General features: G+C 40.3%; 1 protein-coding gene across 1 annotated transcript; it reads right to left on the minus strand.

Annotated features, from left to right (window-relative positions):
• Positions 1-526: 526 nt before the first annotated feature.
• On the minus strand, positions 527-21,477 carry morc3a (MORC family CW-type zinc finger 3a). Its single transcript, XM_026145067.1, has 18 exons — positions 21,390-21,477; positions 13,252-13,324; positions 12,766-12,898; positions 11,500-11,726; positions 10,284-10,440; positions 9,482-9,629; positions 7,372-7,506; positions 7,159-7,278; positions 6,962-7,059; positions 6,739-6,846; positions 6,520-6,648; positions 5,980-6,054; positions 5,836-5,875; positions 4,546-4,657; positions 4,369-4,465; positions 3,191-4,283; positions 2,161-2,351; positions 527-2,054 (listed from the first exon to the last, which is right to left on the minus strand). Exons 1-18 carry the CDS (start codon positions 21,426-21,428, stop codon positions 1,904-1,906), a joined length of 3,126 nt encoding a protein of 1,041 aa, XP_026000852.1. The 5' UTR covers positions 21,429-21,477; the 3' UTR covers positions 527-1,903.
• Positions 21,478-22,803: the final 1,326 nt, after the last annotated feature.

The following is a 22,803-nucleotide window of genomic DNA, read 5'->3' on the forward strand; positions in this document are numbered from 1 at the left end:
GAGTTATAAAAAATACTGTTCGCAGAAAGTCATCGCCTTATTTGTCTGATTAGAAGAGAACAGAACATGCTGGAGAGGTTTTCTGCCCCATCTCAGCAGGAGCAGATAAACAGGGAGCCAAGGTCGTAGCTTAGGCACTGTGTGAGAGAAAGAATGTGAATGTTTAGGCTTTTATGAATAGGTGGAGGCACCAGAGGCTATAAGAGTTTGAGCAATGCTCCACTATTTTGAGATCTGATGCTGTCTGCGTACGGTGTCCATCTCCCACGCGTGTGATCATTAAAATCATCGTTTGACTCAACCCGGCCGGACCAGTGTTGTTATTTTGGTTTTTCCTCTTGTATCCATCCCCAATATTTGAATCCGTAACAGTGGCTTAATAAAAATTAATTTGTAAATAGTGAGATACAAGTACTAGAAAAACAGACAATGTTCAAAGAAAAAGGGCAGTAATGATATCAGATTTTCACATCATTAATTATCATAGTAAAAATCACGATGACAATGTCAAAAACAGCAATTAGACCATTATTTAAAATTATTTATTAAAAAATAGGTAGAACAAACTTTTATTACTGTGGTTGTTATTGACAGAATATTTAATTTTTAAATATCAGAGTTAGCAGCAGTGCACTGCAACTGTGAAACATTTAAGTCAAGTTAACTTAAAGAAAATAAAACCGCTAACAGTTTTGCAATGAGGATTTTAGTTAAATCCCGAGGATTAAAGTTGAAAATCGAGGACATTTTAGAAAAAAACCCCATTGTTTCCAAGCCTGTGATATGCAGGTTAAAGTACAACATGTAAAACCGTGTGGTTGATGCTTTTCTTTTTTTTCTGTAAAATGTCGTGGAAAATGGAAATGCGACTCCCACGCTGGTTATTTCATCACCTGAGAGTCGCTTCAAAAAATATTTTGAAATACAAAACAGATGTTTTTAAAACAAAATGATCCAGTTTAATTCATCAGTATATTCAGACCTGGAAGTTCATGCTGCGGCCACTGGTCAGACTGAGCTCTTTACCAAAGTGAAACTTGAATTATTGCCCAAAAGTGAAATGTAAAACCAGGGTGCCTAAGGTTAATGCCTTAATTGCCACCTACGCTGCCAAAACATTTGAGTTTGAAACAATCAACCAAAACTGAAGACCTTGCTCCTTGTGCCCCACATCACACACCTCATTATTATAATGAAACCGCTTGCAGCGATGACAAACTTCTGTGGCAGACTTGTGTTGTGATTTTGAGAAGACTACCAAAGTCTTATAGAGCTTATGACATAAGGACCTGATGCCTTTGTAGGTTGTTTTGACAAACTCATTTTTATTTTGCTCCTACACAGCCACACACACACACACACATATATACACCTGTATGGCTGTGCGCTTTCCTCTCCTCTCCAAACCTCCCACCCCTCTTTTGGGACCGGACAGTTACTTAAATAGGGAAGTCATGGTTACCGTAATGGACCTGAGCTGTACCGGCCACCCCTCCCCTGCAGCTAAGCCACAAACCACACCTCGCCGCAGAGCAGTAATCAACAAATATAAATAGGCAATATAAAAATATATTTGGTAAGACATGATAATACAAAATGTGCAACCTATTATTTAAAACAAAAACAAGAGAAAAATCAAACACAAAAGTATTAATAGCTGGCAAGACTACTGACAAACTGCTACTTCCTTGATTTTCTTGAGAAACTTGGGAGCAATTAATATCTACAGCTGTTCGTTTCTGTTTCATAAAAACCCTAAAAAGCTAGTTAAAGTAACCTAAAAATAAAAATCCGTAAGCATCTGTAACATACCTTAAATTAAGTTAATATCCCACTCACGGGTCTCCTTATGAAACATTTACAGGCGGAGCGCTAGTTAAATCCAGGATGTGACAACTTTTGTTTAATCATTTGTTGTGTCAGAATTGTTATTAGTGAGAAACTGGTCTAGGATCTCATCAATTACATTACACTCGAAATTCACTTGTGCCAGGTCCAGCGCAGGCACGTGGGAGAGAAGAAGGCGCCCGACGTTCTGCCGAAGCTCTACCAAACTAAGGGGAAACAGAAAGGAGAAAAACAGTGAGGCTGCTTTCATAAATTGCTTTATCAAAGAGGGCTACATCAAAACCACGAGGAGTGATCTCCCAGCAGTCCAACCTTCTGGATGCATCTGAGTTTGAATGTGTGCCAGAAACAGCTGCCCCTCCTTCCTCCTCTGGATGTGTCTGAATTGAAGATTCACTGGTTGTTGGAAGACTTTGTGCTTTTTCCCTTTGGTGCTCTAAGCTTAACTGGAGCTCTTCACACTGGGCTGCCAGGTTTGCCTTGTGCTCCTCCACAAGGTCCAGCTGGTGGTGCAGAGGGAGAGGGTAGGTACGAAGGTCAATATCAATCAAACGAAAGGAGAAATATATTTAAAAAGTGCATAACAGTGGGCAATTTGGGATATTTTCCCTTATACAGTTGGATTGACAAGTAGATGTAAGGTATACCTCATAGCATGTGCTTTTATCAGAACACCAATTAAGGCACATGACAACATCGGCCAGCTGCTGCCAGATGTTAAATAAATAAATAGATAAATAAATATAAGGATTAACAAGAAGCACTCAGTAAGTGCAAACCTCCCCCAGGGCAGCGCTGAGGAGTATTTACTTTTACATACTGTTCCCTAAACAGTATGTTGCCAATACAAACATTAGCAGTAAGAATCATAGTTGTAACAGCTCTGTATACCATCATTTAGAATTAGAATTAGAATTAGAATTAAACTTTATTGTCATTGCACATGCACAGGTACAGGGCAACGAAATGCAGTTTGCATCCATCCAGAAGTGCTTTAGTGATATAGATATATTACAATATATATTAGCAATAGTATAGATATGTAAGTATATTACAGAAATGGGTCTATTATGGTATGTTATAATGACCTTCAGATCAATCTATTTGACCTCTATACAGGTCAAATTTGACATGACCATTTCCAACTTTGTGTTTACAGACGGAGTGACATGCACGTTCCTACGTCAGCGCTACCAGAAGCATAAGCTAGGCAGAGGCAAAAAGCTTGTTTAGTTCAGTGCGTTTAAGACTCAAATTATTTCAACTGAATGTGAGAAAAGCTTTTTGTCATCACTTTTACTATTTTCTTTAAACAAAGACAGCCCTACACAGTGTCACTGACCCGTGAGCGCAGCTCTTCTGTCTCCTTCGTTCTTTGATCCAGTTTCCGGACTAGAGCGTCAACTTGCAGTGCGATCTCGTCATCGTTTTCCACATTTTTGTCAGCACTCAGATTGGCCTTGGTATCAGATGCTGCTATTAAAGCCTCCTTCTCTTTAATCAGTTCACTGACTTTCTGTTTGGCCTTCTCGAACAGACTTTTGTAGTCCGTCTGCCATCCTGTTTCTTCTGTCTGGCTGGCTTGGTGACAACACTCCTTCTTTACGCTGACCGGTGCCATCTCCTTCAGTTTTTTCTCCAGGTCTTTCACTTGTGAGGTAAGTTTCTGGACCTGTTCTTTTAAAGAGTCTCTCTCCTGAGCGGTCTCCTGCATGAGCTCAAGCAGCTGGTCTTGTTGTTGCTGTACCTCAGAGATATTGGGGTAGGTAAGTGGACTATATTCGTTGTCACCGATATTTGAACAGGAAGGTCTAGGACTTCCTTCCCTTTCTAGATCATGGTTCACACCATTCTGCAAGGTCTTCTGTCCCTGATGTTCACTCTGACTGTCTCCACTGCTCTCCTGCTTAAATTTTCTTTGCTGAACGTTGCAGTTATCCATATTTGAGGTCTGTTCTTTACCACCCTTATTAATATCATCTTGCTTTTGGTCCTCGCCTTCTTGCTTCACAATAGGTGCTTCTGTCTGGGTAGTGGCGCTTGACAGCTGTGGAAGGGGCGCTGGGGAGGAACTGGTTTCCACAGCTGCAGACCCTGCAGAGCTTGCTCCTGCAGCATTCGTGTCTGAGGGGACATCCACAGCAGCATCATCGCTACACTCCAACAGCATGCTGACATTATTGTCACTTTGCTCTTCCTCTTTCTTCACTTTATTTAAATCGTAGAGGTTCTGTTTTGGCTTGGGGGTGCTAGCAGTCTCCAAGATGACAATTTCATCATCGGTATCATCAGTATTACTATCGACATTCACAGAAGGAGAGCTCAGTGGGGTCACATCTACTGATGGGGCTGTTTCCGAGGTGCTCCTGTGGAAGCCATTTATCCGAGATCTTTTTGGTGTGTTCTGTGGAGTAACAGGCAGTTTCCTTTTTACTCTGCAGAGCACAAAAAACAGAGTTAACGCCCAATGTTACTGTCCCAAAACACATATTTAAGCTGCCAAACAACACAAAACCATACCTCAGGGTTGACAATGCGCCTGCTGACAATGCGCCTGCTGACAATGAGCATACACTAGTAATAACTGGAAAACCATCATTACGAGAAGGGCTGTAGGCTAAAGAGAAAGAATACAAATACATTTTAATTTCTCAAAGTGTTTTTCCCCACTCACACTCAAAGAGAAAAATTTCTCACCAGCTGAAGAAATGGTGGAAGACGTCAGCGGTGAGGATTCAGGCCTTGTAGCGCCCTCTTGTAATGAACAGCTCCTCAAAGTAGTGGGAGTGGAAGGGGATTGGTGGACAATCTGTCAATAAAAAAAAGACTGAACATTAATCATCATATTAGACTAAACTGAATCTAAATTTAGCACAAAAAGTAAAGAATCTTGTATTTGGCTGATTATTTTTTTGTTGTAACAATTTTTCTTGGCAATAAATCTTACATCGTTCCCTTAAATGGTACCATTTAAGCCCAAGTTGATCCCACAACTGTTCAGTCGGTTTGAGGTCAGGAATGGTTCGGTGCGAGACTGCGGAGATATGGGATTGCTACTGGTTTTATCTCGTCATCTCTCTGCACTGATGAGCCATTTTTTCCAGTGAGGGAGATGCCGCCTCATACTACCACACTGCCTCCACCTCCAAAAGTTCTTACCCAATCAGTGCTGCAATCAACATATCGTTCTCTGCATCTTCTCCACACTTTCACATGTTCAAGTTCCAGTGCACATGGGCACAAAAAGGCCTGATGGTGAACCACAGTCTTCTTGGCAGGCTTGTTGGCAGCCCAGTGAGACTGGAGATTGGCTATGTGCACTCTGCCTGGGTAGAAAGCTGTCGGCCATATCAGCTTGCAAACTTTAAATCTGTAGAAGCCTGTCTAGAGTTCCTGAGGAAAAGTGGAGTTCTTGTGGTGTTATCTTCTTGGGATGCCTACTTCGTGGCTTACCTGTGAAATCCCCCATTATATGGAAACCGGCCCTCAATTTGGAAGAGGTGCTAGGTTTAGTTTTTTGCAGAACACCAGCTTGAAGCTGCCCTATAACACTGGCCTAGATAATAATAATAATAATAATAATAATAACAACAATAATATGATACTACTACTACTACTAATAATAATAGTAATAATGATAGACCAAACAAATATATAATTAGAGTTTGTGCTAAGTTTAGATTTGTTTAGTCTAATATGATGATTCTATCAATAGCACATTGCTGCTGGCCTCCAAAGTGATAAATGGGAAACACTGTTTGATGCAGCCGCCGTTCCAGGTCTCCCTGCCGCTCTCCGAGAGCCTCATTTTGTTTGGCAAGTTTAGACAGAGGCAACTGTTCTTCATGGGTTCAATACTCCACAAATGCGCACAGGATCACAAATAATTAAAATGACAAAATCCCTCAAAGTCATAGTAAGGCACTGCAGGTGCCCTTGCAGCAGAAAAAAAAGAAAAACGATTTACAGAAAATGACGCATCCTTACCATCTGTCTTTCCTTTTCCTGTTTCTTTTCCTCTCTCTCCCTGTAACAAATAAATCACACAGGTCACCTCTTTTATGATCAGTTAAGATTTTCGTTTAGATTTCTGTATAAATATTAATTTAAACTTCTGTCACTGTGACTCACTGCTGTTTGTAGGTCTTGCGATACGAAGGCTGATCATCATCAGAGTCTTCTTTTTCCTCGGCTACCTGGCAGCTCCTGTAAGTGCAATTGAGAACTGAAGTGAAAAGACTGGTAACCAGTGCTAGTCCCCCTCCCATAAGTAGATAAAGATTTTCTTTCCTGATTCATCTGTGTGTGTGTTTGTCCATTCAGAAAAACCAGTGTCACCATATAAGGAGGTAGTGACATAACCATGTAATAATTACCAGCAAATTTAGGTTCCTCAAACACTGGAATAAAATGGGGGTCGACTTTTTATTTGCCCTTTGCCATGGTATTTGCCGTGGCCATACTGGTATCAAAGCACCATTGATGAAGGCTTTATTTCTACTATTCACTTATATGTTTAACTCTGAGTAAACACACTCAGAGTTGATGGAAATAACTCTGATCAGGCCTTGTTGGAATCAAAACCGATGGTTAGTTTTGGTAATGGACTCAGAGATTGTTGAACCTGCTTTCTGGAACAGAATCATGGTAAACTGCCAAAAATCCAATTACCTGAACTGAGGATCAGGGTTCATTTGGCAGAACCATTTCTCTGGCAGCTTGTTGATGTCAATGCCATCAGGAAGTTTACGCCACTGCAGACAGCTATCACACTGCGCCCAGTTTTGATCTGGTCGCTTCCTAAAGACAAACCGGCATGGTTAAACACATATGCAAACACAAATTTGAATGAATGAAAACCTGATGCCAGTCGCTGCGAAGTGTACTAACTTGATATCTTCTGGTAGTATGGTGCTATTTGGATTTTCTTTCGTCTTTCTGTAGCGTATCTCTTTCCAGTACTCCTCCAATTTAATCCCCAAATTATTCATGGTTTTCCTGTGCCAAGAAAGTTTGCATCAGACAGACATCAGACTGTGCCTCACCCACCCAAACCTCATTATGACCTCAATCGAGCCTTCGAGGTGATAAATGTAATCAGGAATGCTATTACCTGTACTTGTCATTCTCCATAAAACTCTGTTTGTTGTGAGTGGGATCCAAAAAGTTACATTCTATGACCCCAATGACTCCAACACCGTTGTTGTTGGCCTGTAGGAAGCAACATTTTAGCAAATGATAACATCTACATCATTCTACATGTTAAAACACGTGATTAAAGAAAAACTCACTTAAACAGCAGAAACTGACCTTAAGCTGACAGCCGACACGTTCGTAAGCTTTAATGAGCCGGTTCTTGTGATACATCATTATGCCACACTGGTCTTTGCTTTTGGTGTTATACCCAAAAGTAATAGGAATTCTTTGGGTCTAGCATACAATTTAAGGAAAACGCAAAAAAACAGCAGAATAAACATATCACCAAAATTATACAGTTGTAGAAAAGCTGTGTAAAAAGGATACCGGTACTAGGAAAGTAGGCTTATAGTGATCCTTTCTGATCCAGGCCAGGCTCTTGGCGATGAGCTGAGATTTCACCTTTTGACCCCGAACTATGATCTGCATTCGAGGCTTCAGGTACAGAATGCTGGAAAATGCCTACACCCACCCACAGATGTCATTTTACTTATACAATCAGAAGAATCGTGAAAAAGAAAACAGGGTGGAGCTCATAAATTGGGGGAAATCTCTAAAAACCATGATTAAGAGTGACTATTTTGCAGACCTCCTTAATGCAATATCTGCCTGTAATTTTTCAGCTTATAAAGTGTTTTCCTTATATATATATATATATATATATATATATATATATATATATATATATATATATATATATATATATATATATGAGAGAGAGAGAGGGATCCATGCATTCATAGATTTTTAAAAAATCTTTTTATCTTTTATAATCACCTTTAAAGTGTTTGTGCCAATAACATCATGTACAGTAAAACAGGCATGGAGAACAGCACTGACTGGGAGAGGCTTTGAACAGATGACATACTCAGTTCAATTCAACATATAATACTTTAAGAATGCACAAGCATCTACCTATCATCTGTGATATAATTATGTAGAATTATAACGTATTGTTCATAAACAGGCAGCCTAACATTCATGAAACATTATTATATTAAAACACTCAAATTTGTCTCAGTGCCACACAGGCCTCAATGTGAGCTTGAAGCCAATTATAATTTTTAAGTTGTTTAATGTGTAGGTGCTCACAATAAACAGATTTTTAATGAAAGGCCCGAGACTTCGGTAGCATAAAAAAGTGGCTATTCTTTGTGCCCATGAGGATCAGTCACTCTTTTTACCATTATTTAGTAAAAGTTAGGTATCAGACTAACGCTTAAAGCTTTCACTTGAGTGAAGTAACTCACATTACTGCTACTGCTAAGTAATGTTAGCCAATTTTACAGCATATTTCATAAATCACTATGCCATAACTAACTACTGGGGCGATCGTGGCTCAAGAGTTGGCAGTTCGCCTTGTAATCGGAAGGTTGCTGGTTCGAGCCCCGGCTCTGACAGTCTTGTGTCATTGTGTCCTTGGGCAAGACACTTCACCCGTTGCCTACTGGTGGTGGTCAGAGGGCCTGGTGGCACCAGTGTCCGGCAGCCTCGCCTCTGTCAGTGCGCCCCAGGGCGGCTGTGGCTACAATGTAGCTTGCCAGCACCAGTGTGTGAATGACTGAATGTAGTGTGAAGCGCTTTGGGGTCCATAGGAACTAAGTAAAGCGCAGTGCATTTCAGTCATTTCTTCAGCAAGGTTGATAGCTGGCAAAATAATAATAAAAGTTTCCAAAATTAGCATATTTTATTTACACATACTCAAAAATGATTTACTAGGACTCACCTGTCATGTGACTCGGTGTCATTTTCCATCAAACACTTATTTTATTTCTCTATCTGATAAGAAAACTATTCGGTCAGATAGTTATTTGTGGTGAATGAAATACAGTTTCAAGCACGTTTAAGCATCACATCTGAAATTCAAGCGCTTTTCAAACCTTGAAAAGACTATATTCAAGTATTTTCACCTGTACGAACCCTGCCTGAAGCATAACCCATCCTCTCTGAAACATGGTGGAGTTATGTCATGGGCATGTATGGCTGCCAGTGAAAACGAGCCACTACTGTTTACTGGTGAAGTGACTGCTGATAGAAGTACCAGGATGAACTGTGGAAGTATGCAAGGCTATACTCTCTGCTTCAAAAATATATTAATCTGAGCCTGGGGACTCAGATGGGGGACTGTATACAAATGGCTGCAATTCTTTAACAGTTAATGCAAAGCTTTTGTTTAATCCCACAAATCCCTCTGCTGTTTAATTTTACTGTGTAGGTGCACAGAGGTAAACTTACAAAAATTGTGTCACTGTCAAAAAAAAAAGCTGAACCTGTGGATCTAACCAGAAGTTGCCCACTGGACTGAACTGTGATTAGCATCTAAAGCTGTTGCACTCTCATTTTTGGATGCATAATTATGTTGAGGACAAAGAGGCTTTCTCTTTTAGCACCAAGTGCTAATGGTTTATTTCAGGGCATGCACATTTATGCTGCTTACCCGAAGCGAGTACATGCTCTCAGGGATGTGTGACGTGATCTTGTCTGGACGCTGATTAGTGTCCTTCTCTGCACTGTAAACCTCAGATGGAATTTGGATGTCGTACCGATCCTTCTCAAAATCAAACTCTGTTGTTCCAGTAGATGTCCTGACAAAAAAACAAAACAAGACACAGTTTATGTTATTGGTTATTAGTGCAAAAGACAGTTAGAATATAAGTGCAGAGAGGGAGGACTTTGTCATGCAATATTTCTTAGAACTATGTTTACAAAAAGTTAGAACCCTCTGGAAAATGTGAAATAAATTGAAAGGAAGGATTGCAAAAGACTAAATACTGAGTTGGGAAGGCATTTACCTCGCTCTAAAAAGCAGCGTGAATAAGTGGTTAACAGTTTAGGTATAGAGAAAAACCAATTAACTGAGTCATTAGGGCGTGCATGTTTTGAACTACTATTGGTATGAAAATCAGAAGAATTTTCTTTTTGGAAATCATGGATGCATCATCCTTGAGGTAAATGTAATGGTATGGAGTGCATTTCAACAAATGGTGTGCAGTTGACATCCAGTTAATTTGCCCTCTTTGTCGTGCAAAGAAAGCTTCCAGATCTGTAAACTATCATCTTTTTATCAGGCAAACAAGAAAGATGGTGATTTGATTCTTGTAGGAATGATGATAATCTGTTCATTTGTTTTATCTTATTGATCCAGTAATGAGAGGCTTTAACTAGCAGGCTTTAATTGCAACAGCATAGCCTCTGAAATCACATATGACCCTTTATTCCTGTGTGGACCACAGACAGACCTGCGGAGGTTCCAGATGATGATCCGTGTGCCAGTTTTCGACGTGGATCCCGGCAAACTAATTGCATGAATCTCTGAGAGTAGCTCTTCTTGTGTGCTGAAAGGGGAATACTGCAGAATGGCCTGTAGACTGGATTTCTGGTCCTCTCTTACACAGAGTAAAGGAGAAGTTAAGGACGGAAAACAAAGGAAAAAGGGAAGTATGACTTATGACAAAAGATGACAAAAAAATACCCTTCTCAATGACATTTACAGCTACAAACCTAGCACATCTCACATGCTAGGTTTGTAGCTCAGTTCAGATTTTCTCCTACTCCATTCTTCAAATAAATCAAATCCTACTTGATAACATTTAGCCCGACTCCACTCATACAATCATGTGAAGAAGAAGGTTTGTTCATGATGAGGTGCTGCTAATCGAATGAATTTGATTAAATGATGATTGACATGTTTGAACACTTCTAAAAAAGCAGAAGATTTGGCCCGTTTGAAGATTTCAGGTAACTTCACACAGTATCAGAACTATACAGAAAACAATTACTTTGTGTTATTGCTGCTAAAGATGTTTCTGCAACACATTTCTCCCTCTGAAAACGCTACGTCCAGAACAGAATCAACCTTTTGGGATCTACTTACCTGGATGACTGAGCGTGCATCAAGACACGTGTTTCTACAAGCTACTGAATTATGCATAAAGTGCTGGTGCACGGTGCCAGGCATCACAGTTCTGATTATTTCTCCTGAATTCTTTTCTATCAGACACTACCGGACCTCTGCTTTAATAGTCTGACTCTTGGGAACAATTCACAGTGCACAACCCTTTAAACATGGAGATAGAAACTCCAACAACAATAGTCCTGGTCAAGTCTTTGCTTTTCTACAGACCTCACTTGTAAACCAGTAGAACAGGACAACCACAGATCTAAATAAAATAAATACAACAGCAAGACTGGAAGCACTTCAGAGGTGTAAGAAAAGATGAAATCAGAGTTATAAAATTTTTGTTTTAGCAAAGTTGCAGGACTTTGTTATCACACCTTTTATCTAGTCTCTAATTTTGATTTATTTATGTTTTTTTTTTTAAAGGAATCTCTTTTTTCTCCCTTTTTTCTCTCTGAGATCTCTGGATTGCTCCTGTTCTTTTTCAGCTGACTTAATTTGATCCTGGAGTAATGAATACATAGTTGATGTATAATATTTCATTAGATAAAGGATATAGTTCTTGGAGTCGCTCTCTTCAAAGGAAACAATAGGTACAATTATTTGATCTGCACCAATCTTTTCCAGGTAAGTCTGGGAGAGCATCCCCACGCATAAGCTCCTCTTCGACTTGGAGAAGACAATAGCATCTTTGCCAAGACGCATGGAGCCAGACTTGAAGCCATTGCCATAGATTCCAATTGGATCTTTACCGTTCAGGGGCATCTTGTCACTGTATCCGAAGCTGAAGGAGAGAAAATGCAAATTTTTTTTTTACCAGTTTTGCAAACCATAATTCTCCCTCTGAAGGGAAGCAGTATGCAATCAGTTCCATTTGTCTGACTGTCTGTTAGCAGTCTAGCATCCACAGTTTTCAAGATATCATGTTTAACTTTTGTCTGATGGCAGGTACCAAAAGCATCTCTAGGTGATTTAATTTTTGATTTAATTTAATATGGTCATGATCAAGGTCAAGGTCACACCAAATGTGGAAATCAGTTCAAATGCTATCTTACGCACAATTTATCATGGCTTCAATCTTCACAACAACATACTAGGCCTCGGAAGACATGAGCACCTAGGTTGGCTAAGCATTTGACCTTAACCTTCATTGTTAGCACCAAATTTGTAATGCGCCTTAACATTGGTTGCCAACCAAGAAGAAGAAGAAGCTGTGAGCCAGGAGGGAGGAGGTAGGTGAGTGAGTGAGTGATTCGTTCGCTCTATGATTCAGCACAGGAGGGAGGGGGTGAGTAGCTCAAATGTGCTGTTAGCATGTTAGCAGAGCGAAGCTACTGTGAACCGAGGAGCTATTTTCTTGATGTGAGCTTCTACTCAGGGTTTTTCCTTCCAGTTCAGAGCAGAATTTTTTTTTGTTAAGATACTGGATGTTGTGTTTTTCTCCACAATTTTAATTATAAGCTAGATACATTGCTGCTAACAGCAACAGGGATGAGTCAGTGAGTCAGTTGAGCTTGTGAATCATGATTCATGAGTCAGTAAAGTGATTCTCGAGTATTGAACGATTCGTTCATGATTCGCGCGTCACTACAAGAGACCATATCGAGTAACACATGATATGAAAAGGCATGGTGAGAGCTGTACAATACACTTTTAATTTCTTCAATATGACACCCAATGATGGCACAATGACACCATAAAATTCTGCAAACCACACACTCCATGAATTTATGTTAAAATCTCAAGGTTTTACAAAGATTTCAATCTTCTGAAATCTGACTTTCCACAAGTTTCAAAAAATGACACCGTAGTTGCATCTGTACCTGAGCATCTTATGCATTGTTTTATTGTCCAGCCCATTTCCATTATCCATGAAGCTGAGGCATTCTTCTCCTTTGACCACAGTTTTATCAATCCAGAACTGTTTGGCACTGACGTCTGGGTCGTAGGCATTGTCTGTCAAAAACAGTTTTAGGGAGCATTTAAAATCCAAATATGAACGCCAGAATTACAGTGTAGATGAGCAGCAGGGAGAGACTACTTTTTTTAACAGAGGACCTATTTTTCTGCTACATACAGTGTACATATTAAACAGACTCATAAAGTTAGATTCGTGCAGAAATATAATATTACATATTATTGTTATTTATTGTATTTTTTTTTAACATGAAACAAGACATACAGTTCAATCAAGTAAATATTTGACTTTGTTATATAATCATCTGTCTGTGTCGTTACAGCTGTTGTTCTCAGAATTGGAAGTGAAATAGAAACCAACCTCGAAATACAATGAGATCACAGTGACTCACCAATCAGTTCAGCTATAGCGCTGAAGGGCCAGGTGTGGCTGGTGGAGTTGCTGTGCAGAAACTTGGGCGAAAGCTACAAGTGAAACAAATTCAATTTCACAAATTAGTTGCATTTTATATCACATCCACCACAACAAAGGGGCTTTACTGACTTTATTTATTTTTACTGCATGGAAAATATGCTCCATGTTTAAAACAAAGGTTTGATGTAATTTTGAAACCAAAACCTGGTCAGTTCAGCGCTGCACTGGTCAATTTAGTGAAAATACATGCAAATCTTTGCAGAAGAGATCAGACTTGTAATAGGGAAGAACAGTAAGGGGAAGGGTTTCCCACATGTAGCAACAGCACAGGAAATCCAGATAAAAATGTTTGTGTAAATTCTTATTAACACAAAAACTGAATCAGCTAATCACATGGCAGTAATTCAGCATGGTCAAAACAACCTGCTGAAGTTCAAACCAAACATCAGAATGAGAAAAAAAGGTGAGTGAAGGATTTGCTCTGTAAGCAAACTGGTGCGGGTGAAGGAAGGGTGGTAGACAGTCTCTGATGTGCTGAGACAGTATCTGCTCAGAGCACTCCATGACTACAGAGTTGAGGACTACAGGTCTGTAGTTATTGAGATCGGAATGATAGTGGAGACCTTCAGATTGGTGGGAATGGTGGCATGAGTCAGGGAGAGGTTGAGCACCCTTCTAAAGAAGGTGTTGAGGTCCTCTGCGAGTTTGAGGCTGCTGTCGGCAGTTGGGGGCTCTGGTCTTTCTAGTTGGTGAGAGATTGGGATGCCGCTCCACACCTGGCTGGGGGTTGTTATCAGTGAGGAAGCCCTCGATCCTCTTCTTACAAGCCTCCTTTGCCTGTTTAATACCCATCCTCTGGTTGGCACTGGCAGGTTGCACAAGGAAATGACCCTCAGCACGAAGGTTAAGTGACGAGTTCTGATCAGAGCCTGGATTTTACTTGTCATCCAAGGTTTTCAGTTAAGTTTTTGTCACTGTCACATTTTCTACACGGCAGTTAATGTAGAAAAGGACAGAGTGATTGAAGGTCTCCAGATCCTGCTGTTTAAAAATGGACCAGTTTGTCAGATTAAAACAGTCCTGTAGCTGGAGGAGAGCATCACCTGGCCATATGTTACTAACCACACGAACTTTGAAGCAGATGGGCTGAAGACCACACTGGGTGGCACTCCCCTCAGCTAAGAACATGCAAACTGAGGCTCCAGTTTGCTCAAATTAACCCAACAGCAGAATGGAAAAATGTTGCTTGTTCTAATGAGTCTCTGCTTGCTGGTGTAATGGTCAGGTCAGAAAACAACATGCCTTGTATCAAAAGTTCAGGGTGGTGGTAACAGTGTAATGGTGTGTGGGAAACTACCAACTGAGAACCGTTTAAACCTTACAACATAACTGAATACTGTTGCTGGCCATGTTCATCCACTCATGACTACAGTGTACCCATTGTCTGATAGCTGCTTCTGGCAGGATAACGTAACATATCACAAAGCTCAGATCATCTCAAACTGGTTTCTTGAACATGGCAATGAGTTCACTGTGCATCTTTGCATATTGTTTTTAATGTGTTACATTTGTTTACCTTATTGCTTGGTATTGTCATTTTTTTCTCCACCACTGCAGAGCTTCAGCCAAGACTACAGATGACAATGTCTGGTATAACAGATCTATATCGTAACTGTTCAACACTTAGAAAGCTGATATTTATTTGGTCATAAACAGAATCAATTCAAGTAGGTGGAAATTATGCAAAGAAACTGTCTAAGGAGCTTGGAAAGAAAAGCGCCTGGACTTCTTTAAGTTGCTTGAAGACATTTCACCTGTCATCTGAGAAGCTTCTTCAGTTCTAGAGTCAAATGTTGGAGAGCTCCAGATTTAAGCCCTATGGGAGTGTCCCCCCAAGAGGGACACCGGACCCCTTAATGATCTACCTAATCACATGAGCCAAGGCGTGAAAATGGGTTTAACTAAAAATCAGCCCACATCAGCTCATTGTGAAATTTACCCCCACCCTATCATGTGATTTCTTGAGGTTGGATGTATATGGCAGACAGTTGGTTTCATAAACCACTGCCTCTGTTCAAAGATGGTCGCTCACAGTTGACATAGATGGCTTCTTTCACTCCTCTTTCAAACCATCTGTCTTCTCTGTCCAAAATGTGAACATTGGTGTCCTCGAAGGAGTGACCTTTGTCCTTTAGATGCAGAAGGACAGCCAAGTCTTGTCCTGTCTAGGTGGCTCTTCTATGTTGTGCCATGCTTTTATGAAGTGACTGTTCGGTCTGTCCAATGTAGAGGTCTGAGCATTCCCCCCTACACTGTACAGCCTATACTACGTTGTTAAGTTTGTGTTTAGTTCTGTCTTTGGGATGAACCAGTTTCTGTCTGAATGTGTGGACACACACTCTGACTGAAATGACTCTGACCTGGATGACTGAGAACCTTCACAGACATATGCAAAGAAGCTCCGCAGTCAAACAAAGGTGACCTAAACAACTTTAATCCCTTGTTTTGCTTTCACAAGTGTGATAACACGAGGGACACACTTACTACTAGGGCTGCCACGATTAGTCGTCTAGTCACGATTACGTCGACTATCAAAATCGTCGACAACTAATTTAATAGTCGACGCGTCGTTTGAAGCTTTGTAAGATCCCAAAAGACGCAGGAATAAGTAGTAGGATTTAAGAGTGTAATAACGGACTGAAACAGAAGATGGCAGCACTGCATGTACAAGGATGCCAGCTGTCGTTAAACCCTGAAGAAGAAGCTGTGTCCCAGAATTCATAGCGCAGCCCAATTTAGTTTCCAACAATGGCGGCAGCTAGTTAGTAGAGCAGGGCGATATGGCCAAAAATATTTATCACGATATATATTTGAAAATTTGCGATAACGATATAACTGACGATATAATTGATGCGAGACAAAATACAACTCCACAACATTACTAGCGCAAAAAGACAACCTTCCATTTATTTTCACTTAAACAAGAAGCTGGTTTTTATGTACATTAAAGCTTTATAAAAATGTAAGTGCAAATGCAAATTCCTTGCTGAAAGTTTAACCAAAAGGCATTTCCAGTAGAAATGGGCTGACATATCCTGAGCATAACCATGTATAATATCCACTGAAGTTAAAAAGAGGTGCTTTGCAACATTAAACTGCAGTGTGCAGTACGTATTTTTCGGACCATAAGGTGCACGGGATTATAAGGCACATTAAGCGAAACAAAGCAGTCAGATAAATCAAACTTTATTAAACTCATTCTTCTTGCTTCCTCCACTTCTGTACCATTGATTCATTAATGTTGAATTCTCTGGCAGCTGCTCTATTCCCATGTTGTTGCAGTACATTAATGACTAACCTCGTATTGTGGATGTATTATCTCAGTTGTTCTCCTGACTGAAGTTTGGTTCGTTTACAGCATCCTGCCATGCGATTGCATTTGTCTCTAACTATCAGGAACCTTCACGTTAACTTTTATAAGTGGAAAAGTGTTAGTGTTCGTCCTCCAGCTTCACTGTTTATGTTATGCTAACATAGCTGTGTCGCTAGCGATCACGTAGCACATCATTATATACCACCTAGCCCAACTTCAGTAACCCTACAAACGTCACTGCTGTTTAGTTTCTGTCTTCATTTATGTTGGAAGTGATAGCAGAGCTGTACGTTTGAATTTTTTCAGAAATCTCTCAGTCAGAACATGCAATATCATGCTTAGGTAACTAGCAAAACTAGCGAGCTAACTTCCGCTAGCTTCCTGCTAACTTCTAACTCCGTTAAATGTAATAAATTTTGTTTTCATGGATGCCTGGAAGTTAAACTTCATAGTTACACCTGGTAAAGCAGCAATGCTGATCGTTTTATTAAAGATGAAAGAATTTAAACAGTTTTTAACTCTCAGTGATGCTGCAGTGTTCGTTTGACCAGAAGCATACAGAGTTTAGGACCCAGATTACTCCCAGATTTAAGAGCATCTTAGTCCGACAAATACGACAATAACAACGGCTGCTTGCATGTTCTGCAAAAAAAAAGTGCTTTGTCGTGTATCTGACGGACAAACACCAAACCAGTTCCACATCACTGAAGTTGCACCATTTTTACAAACCAATTCTGGTTCATCTGTTTCACTCAACAATCGGCCATGTGCGTATGAAAACAAAGGCACTGCGCATGCGCGTTTTCCTCCCATTCTATCGCGATATTTCATTTTCCTATCGTTGCCTAACATTATACCGGTATTACCATGAACGGTATAATATGGCCCAGCTCTACTAGTTAGTTTTAATATTACTCTTATTATTCTTTTTGGGTCACAAAATAAATGTTTAACATATGTTCAGGCAAGAATGTAACTGTGTAAACCTCAAATATCTGCTCAGTTTATCAAGACATCACATATTTGCAAAAGCGCTCCGACGTTTTCGGAGATGTCTGTTACCCACCAGTAGGGCTGAACGATATATCGCATTTGCGATAATATCGCGACATGATCAAGTGCAATTTTCTAACCGCAAAGGCTGCGATTATACTGCGATTATATTATACAATTCATGGGCTGCATCCTCCTGAGGCCGCATTTGTAGACCGATTACGTCACAGCGACGCGCCGAAGGCTGTCCAAATTACTACCATATCCCAGAATTCATAGCGCGGCCCAGCCAAACTCCAGTTTCCAGCAATGGCGGCCGCTACTAAGTTTTAAAATTACTCATACTAATCTTTCTGGGTCACAAAATAAACTTTTAACATATTTTCAGGCGAGAAAGTAGTTGTGTAAACATCAAATATCTGCTCGGTTTATCAAGATATCCCATATTTGCAAAAGTGCTTCGACGTTTTCAGAGGCGTCTGCTACCCACCAGCTCGACAGCTAGCCGGGAGCTCGAGGGTTACTGATGCGGCCGAGAACGGCACAACTCCCGGCACATCATTTTCAGATCACCGCGGAGTTTCGCTGCTCGGGTTAAACGTAATATACAAGTCACTTAGACAACCTAAAAATGTTATTGTTGGGCTTTTTTCAGTGTTTTGTTTGTTCGTGAGTAAATCGGTTTGGCTGAGATTAAAGTTATTAGATTAGATAAAATAAAACTTTATTAATCCCCCGGGTGGGTTCCTCCTTGGTTTTCACACAGCTGACTAAACGTCAAACAGAAAACTTATTAAACAGAAGTATGAGACAGTCGAGAATTTACACCAGTGTCTGGTTATATTTTAGATAGCAAGAAGCAGACGGCCGAGTTTATTAAACTCCACCGAGACAGCGGTGACGCTAATCAGAACTAGACCGTCCAATTTCACACCTTTAAATTTTAAAGGCGTGTTTGTGTGTGTGTTTATACAATTGCTATTATGTTTGCACTTTATGTGTAATGTTACTGACTGCAGAGATCAGTAAGATGTGTGTATTTTTTATTTATTAGTTTTATTTATTTAATATTATTTTTTAATTGAATGACTGTCTAGTAGTTCACAGATGTCGAAAAACTGAGTGTGGTAAAGCCACTGATTTTGTTTATGTATATTTCTGCAATCTGCACATTGTACTGACTTTCATTTTAATGTTTACACCAGGGTTCCTTGTCAGCACTTTATGCTCAGATGTTTGTAAGCTAAAAATAAACTATTGTGTATGTTCAAATATACTGTTGTGATTGAAGAAGTTAAATAAAAATGTCAGTCATCAATTCATGCATCACCTCATGTCATCATAACAGAGGTCTGTCTTCCAGGAAAGAACAGTTTAAAATTAATGTAATATAGTATTGGCCATACTATATGATGTATTGCTTGTCTTTGTTTAATAATACAGAAGACAAAGACCTTAAAAAATAATCGCATATCGCATCGCAATCGCAATATTGGGGCAAAAAATCGCAATTAGATTATTTTCCATAATCGTTCAGCCCTACCCACCAGCTCGATAGCTAGCCAGGGTTCAAGCCTCACTAGAGCCCGTGAGAACACCGGACTCCCGTCAAATCGTTTTCAAACCCACCACCGTCTTTCGCTACTCAGGTTAAACATGATATATAAGTCACTTAGATAACTTAAAAGTGTTATTGTTTGGCTTTTTTCAGTGTTTTATTTGTTCCGGAGTAAATCGGTTTAGCTGAGATTAAAGTTAAAGTTTTCACACAGCTGAATAAATGTCAAGCAGACAACTGATTATCAGAAGTGTGAGATGCTCGAGAATATACTCCGGTGTCCCGTTGTATTTTATATAGCAAGGAGCAGACGGCTGAGTTTAATAAAGTCCACCGAAACAACCTGCAAATTTCATTTAAATTCAATAAACTTTAATATTTTTAGTTAGCACCTTAAACACTTCAAGCTGTAAGCTAATGATATAAAAGCAGATGCGTGCTGGTGCAATAAGCTGTACGTTTTACGTCCAATGGATGCATGATCTGATTAGTCGACTAATCGCAAAAATAATCGGTGACTAGTCGACTATCAAAATAATCGTTTGTGGCAGGCCTACTTACTACAGAGTAATAAACAAACAGGGGAAGACTTTAAGAGGGTGAATAGAGGGAAAATGTCTGTGAAGGTTCTCAGTCATCCAGGTCATCGTAGTCAAAGGAGCTTGCAAAGAAAAGCGTCTGGACTTCTTTAAGTTGCTTGAAGACGTTTCACCTCTCATCCGAGAAGCTTCTTCAGTTCTAAGGTCAAATGGTGGAGAGTCCCAGATATAAACCTAGTGGGAGTAACCCCCCACAGAGGGACAAAAGGACCCCCTGATGATCCTCTAATCGCCTGAGCCAAGGTGTGAAACTGGGTGTGGGTCCCAATCAGCCAGAGTTTCGGGTGAGTTCATTGTGAAACCTGGCCCCACCTTATCATGCGAATTCCTGAGGTCAGATGGCCCAGGATGCGAGTGGGCGTTAAGGCGTCTGGGAAGGGATCTCAAAACTGGATTATAGATGGCAGAGAGTTGGTGTCGTAAACCCCCGCCTCTGTTCAAAGATGGTCGCTCACAGTGGACATAGATGGCTTCTTTCACTCCTCTTTCAAACCATCTGTCCTCTCTGTCCAAAATGTGAACATTGGCATCCTCGAAAGAGTGTCCTTTATCCTTAAGATGCAGATGAACTGCTGAGTCTTGTCCTGTGGAGGTGGCTCTTCTGTGTTGTGCCATGCGCTTGTGAAGTGGCTGTTTGGTCTCTCCAATGTAGAGGTCTGAGCATTCCTCGCTGCACTGTACAGCATACACCACATTGTTAAGTTGGTGTATGCTGTACAGTGCATGGTGGTGGTTTACGACACCAACTCTCTGCCATCTATAATCCAGTTTTGAGATCCCTTCCCAGACGCCTTAACGCCCACTCACATCCTGGGCCATCTGACCTCAGGAATTCGCATGATAAGGTGGGGCCAGGTTTCACAATGAACTCACCCGAAACTCTGGCTGATTGGGACCCACACCCAGTTTCACACCTTGGCTCAGGCGATTAGAGGATCATCAGGGGGTCCTTTTGTCCCTCTGTGGGGGGATACTCCCACTAGGTTTATATCTGGGGCTCTCCACCATTTGACCTTAGAACTGAAGAAGCTTCTCGGATGAGAGGTGAAACGTCTTCAAGCAACTTAAAGAAGTCCAGACGCTTTTCTTTGCAAGCTCCTTTGAATAGAGGGAAAACATTATACAAGTGCATTAAATCTTATGCAAAAGCCATTTAACCTCCTACCAAATATAGATATAGAGAATACACTGGTCCTGGCTCTGTGTCGACCTGGAACAAGACGAGACAGGCCATTGTAACCAGTATGTTAGTGGGCTGTAAAACCAGCCGTGAGTCAGGAAAACGAAACTTATCCACTAGCCTGAATTCACAGCGCAACCGGACCTAATTTCTGAGTAATCAATACTGCTGTTAACGATGACAGTACTCTTTGGCAGTTGTAAATATAAACTGACTGGTAACTACATGGGAGTCCCACAGACCTCGGTACCAACAGCCAATACAGCTTTGACCACAGCGGGTGTGCTGTATGGACTGAATTAACCTCACTGAACCCAGACGCAGATTCTTACTGTTGTTTCAATTGTTCACACATTTAGTCCACCAATAAATAGGACAAAACTCCCCAAACAAATAAGTAAACTCCTCTCACCGTGCTTAACGGAACACCATGGTCCATCTGCGTCGCCATCTTTCTCTGTAGACCGATTGCTGTGGGCGGGGTTAGGTCCAAGCATCCGGTCGGCCAAAACACTCGAGTTACACAAAAATTAAACAGAGAACTTTTAAGTTAATTAAAATCGCCCTTGCTTATGTTTTATGTTAATATCAATATCCATACCTCATATGTAAGGGTTTATTTGTGCATTGCACGCTGTCTGGAACACTTCCGGCTTGACGTTCCAAAATAAAAGCGTGCCGACAGTGACGTACCTTGAAATTAATTTTAGTGTTACGGAATGTGATACACGTGCCAGTGTTGTTGTGCCAGTGCAAGTGATGAAAAGTGCAAGTGAGAAAAAGGGGATTATTCGTATTTAAACTGGGGGATGTGGCCAACAGGGTGGCAGAGATTTTAACAAATATAACATAGTTCTATAAGGATATTTCAATGACGCAAAATATCTGGATTGGTTATAATGTAGGGGCAATAGCACAGAGACATAAATGATATTTAAAAAACAGTTCATTTCTTTATTTTATAAAGGAAATAATTAAATACATGGATTAATCTTTAAGGCTTCAGAGAATAGATGGAAGGTATTTTCTTGGATTTACAAAGTTTTTGAAAAAAAACCATCTATTTTCTCACAACACCATATCCTGTTTTATCTAAGACATGAAAACATCAGAAACAATTATTTAAAACATATTCCGATCTATTGAAAGCGGGCATGCCGAGCCCCCGGGGCAGACCCAGGACACGCTGGAGATATTATATCTCTCGGCTGGCCTGGGAACGCCTTGGTGTTCCCCCGGACAAGCTGGAGGAGGTGGGAGAGGGAGGTCTGGGCTTCTCTGCTTGGACTGCTGCCCCCGCGACCCGGATAAGCGGAAGAAAATTGATGGATGGATGGATGAAAGTGGAAATGAAAATAATTGTCTATTATCATTCTGATTTTTATGTAATCATGCGTAAAAAAATTCTATAACCTAAAAAAAATAATCACATCAAGAATGTAAAATTATAGATATATAAATTCAACACTAATTAAAACGAAAACACAATTTTGTTATTGTAAGCTAGTCTGTATATTCAAATATGTGTTATGAAACCTCGCGTGTGCTGGATTTGCATGCGTTTCCCACACTCACTGAAACAGGAGCTCAGGTGCCTTTGTAATTTATGACTTCCCCATCCCTTTCTTTGATCTCGTTCTCAGTTAGTTCAGAATAAATGGATTTCAGCTTGTCTTTTTTTAAAAATGTACTTTGTGCATTAGAGGTAGGATCGTAATTTAATCTACTTTTCTAGTCCTACCGATCACTCAAAGTGCTTTCAACAAGTCAACAGCTTTAACTATACATACAGCACTCGATTTCACATTCACTGCTGATACAGAATC

Source organism: Astatotilapia calliptera, chromosome 16 (assembly GCF_900246225.1).
Source record: "Astatotilapia calliptera chromosome 16, fAstCal1.2, whole genome shotgun sequence".
NCBI lineage: Eukaryota > Metazoa > Chordata > Actinopteri > Cichliformes > Cichlidae > Astatotilapia > Astatotilapia calliptera.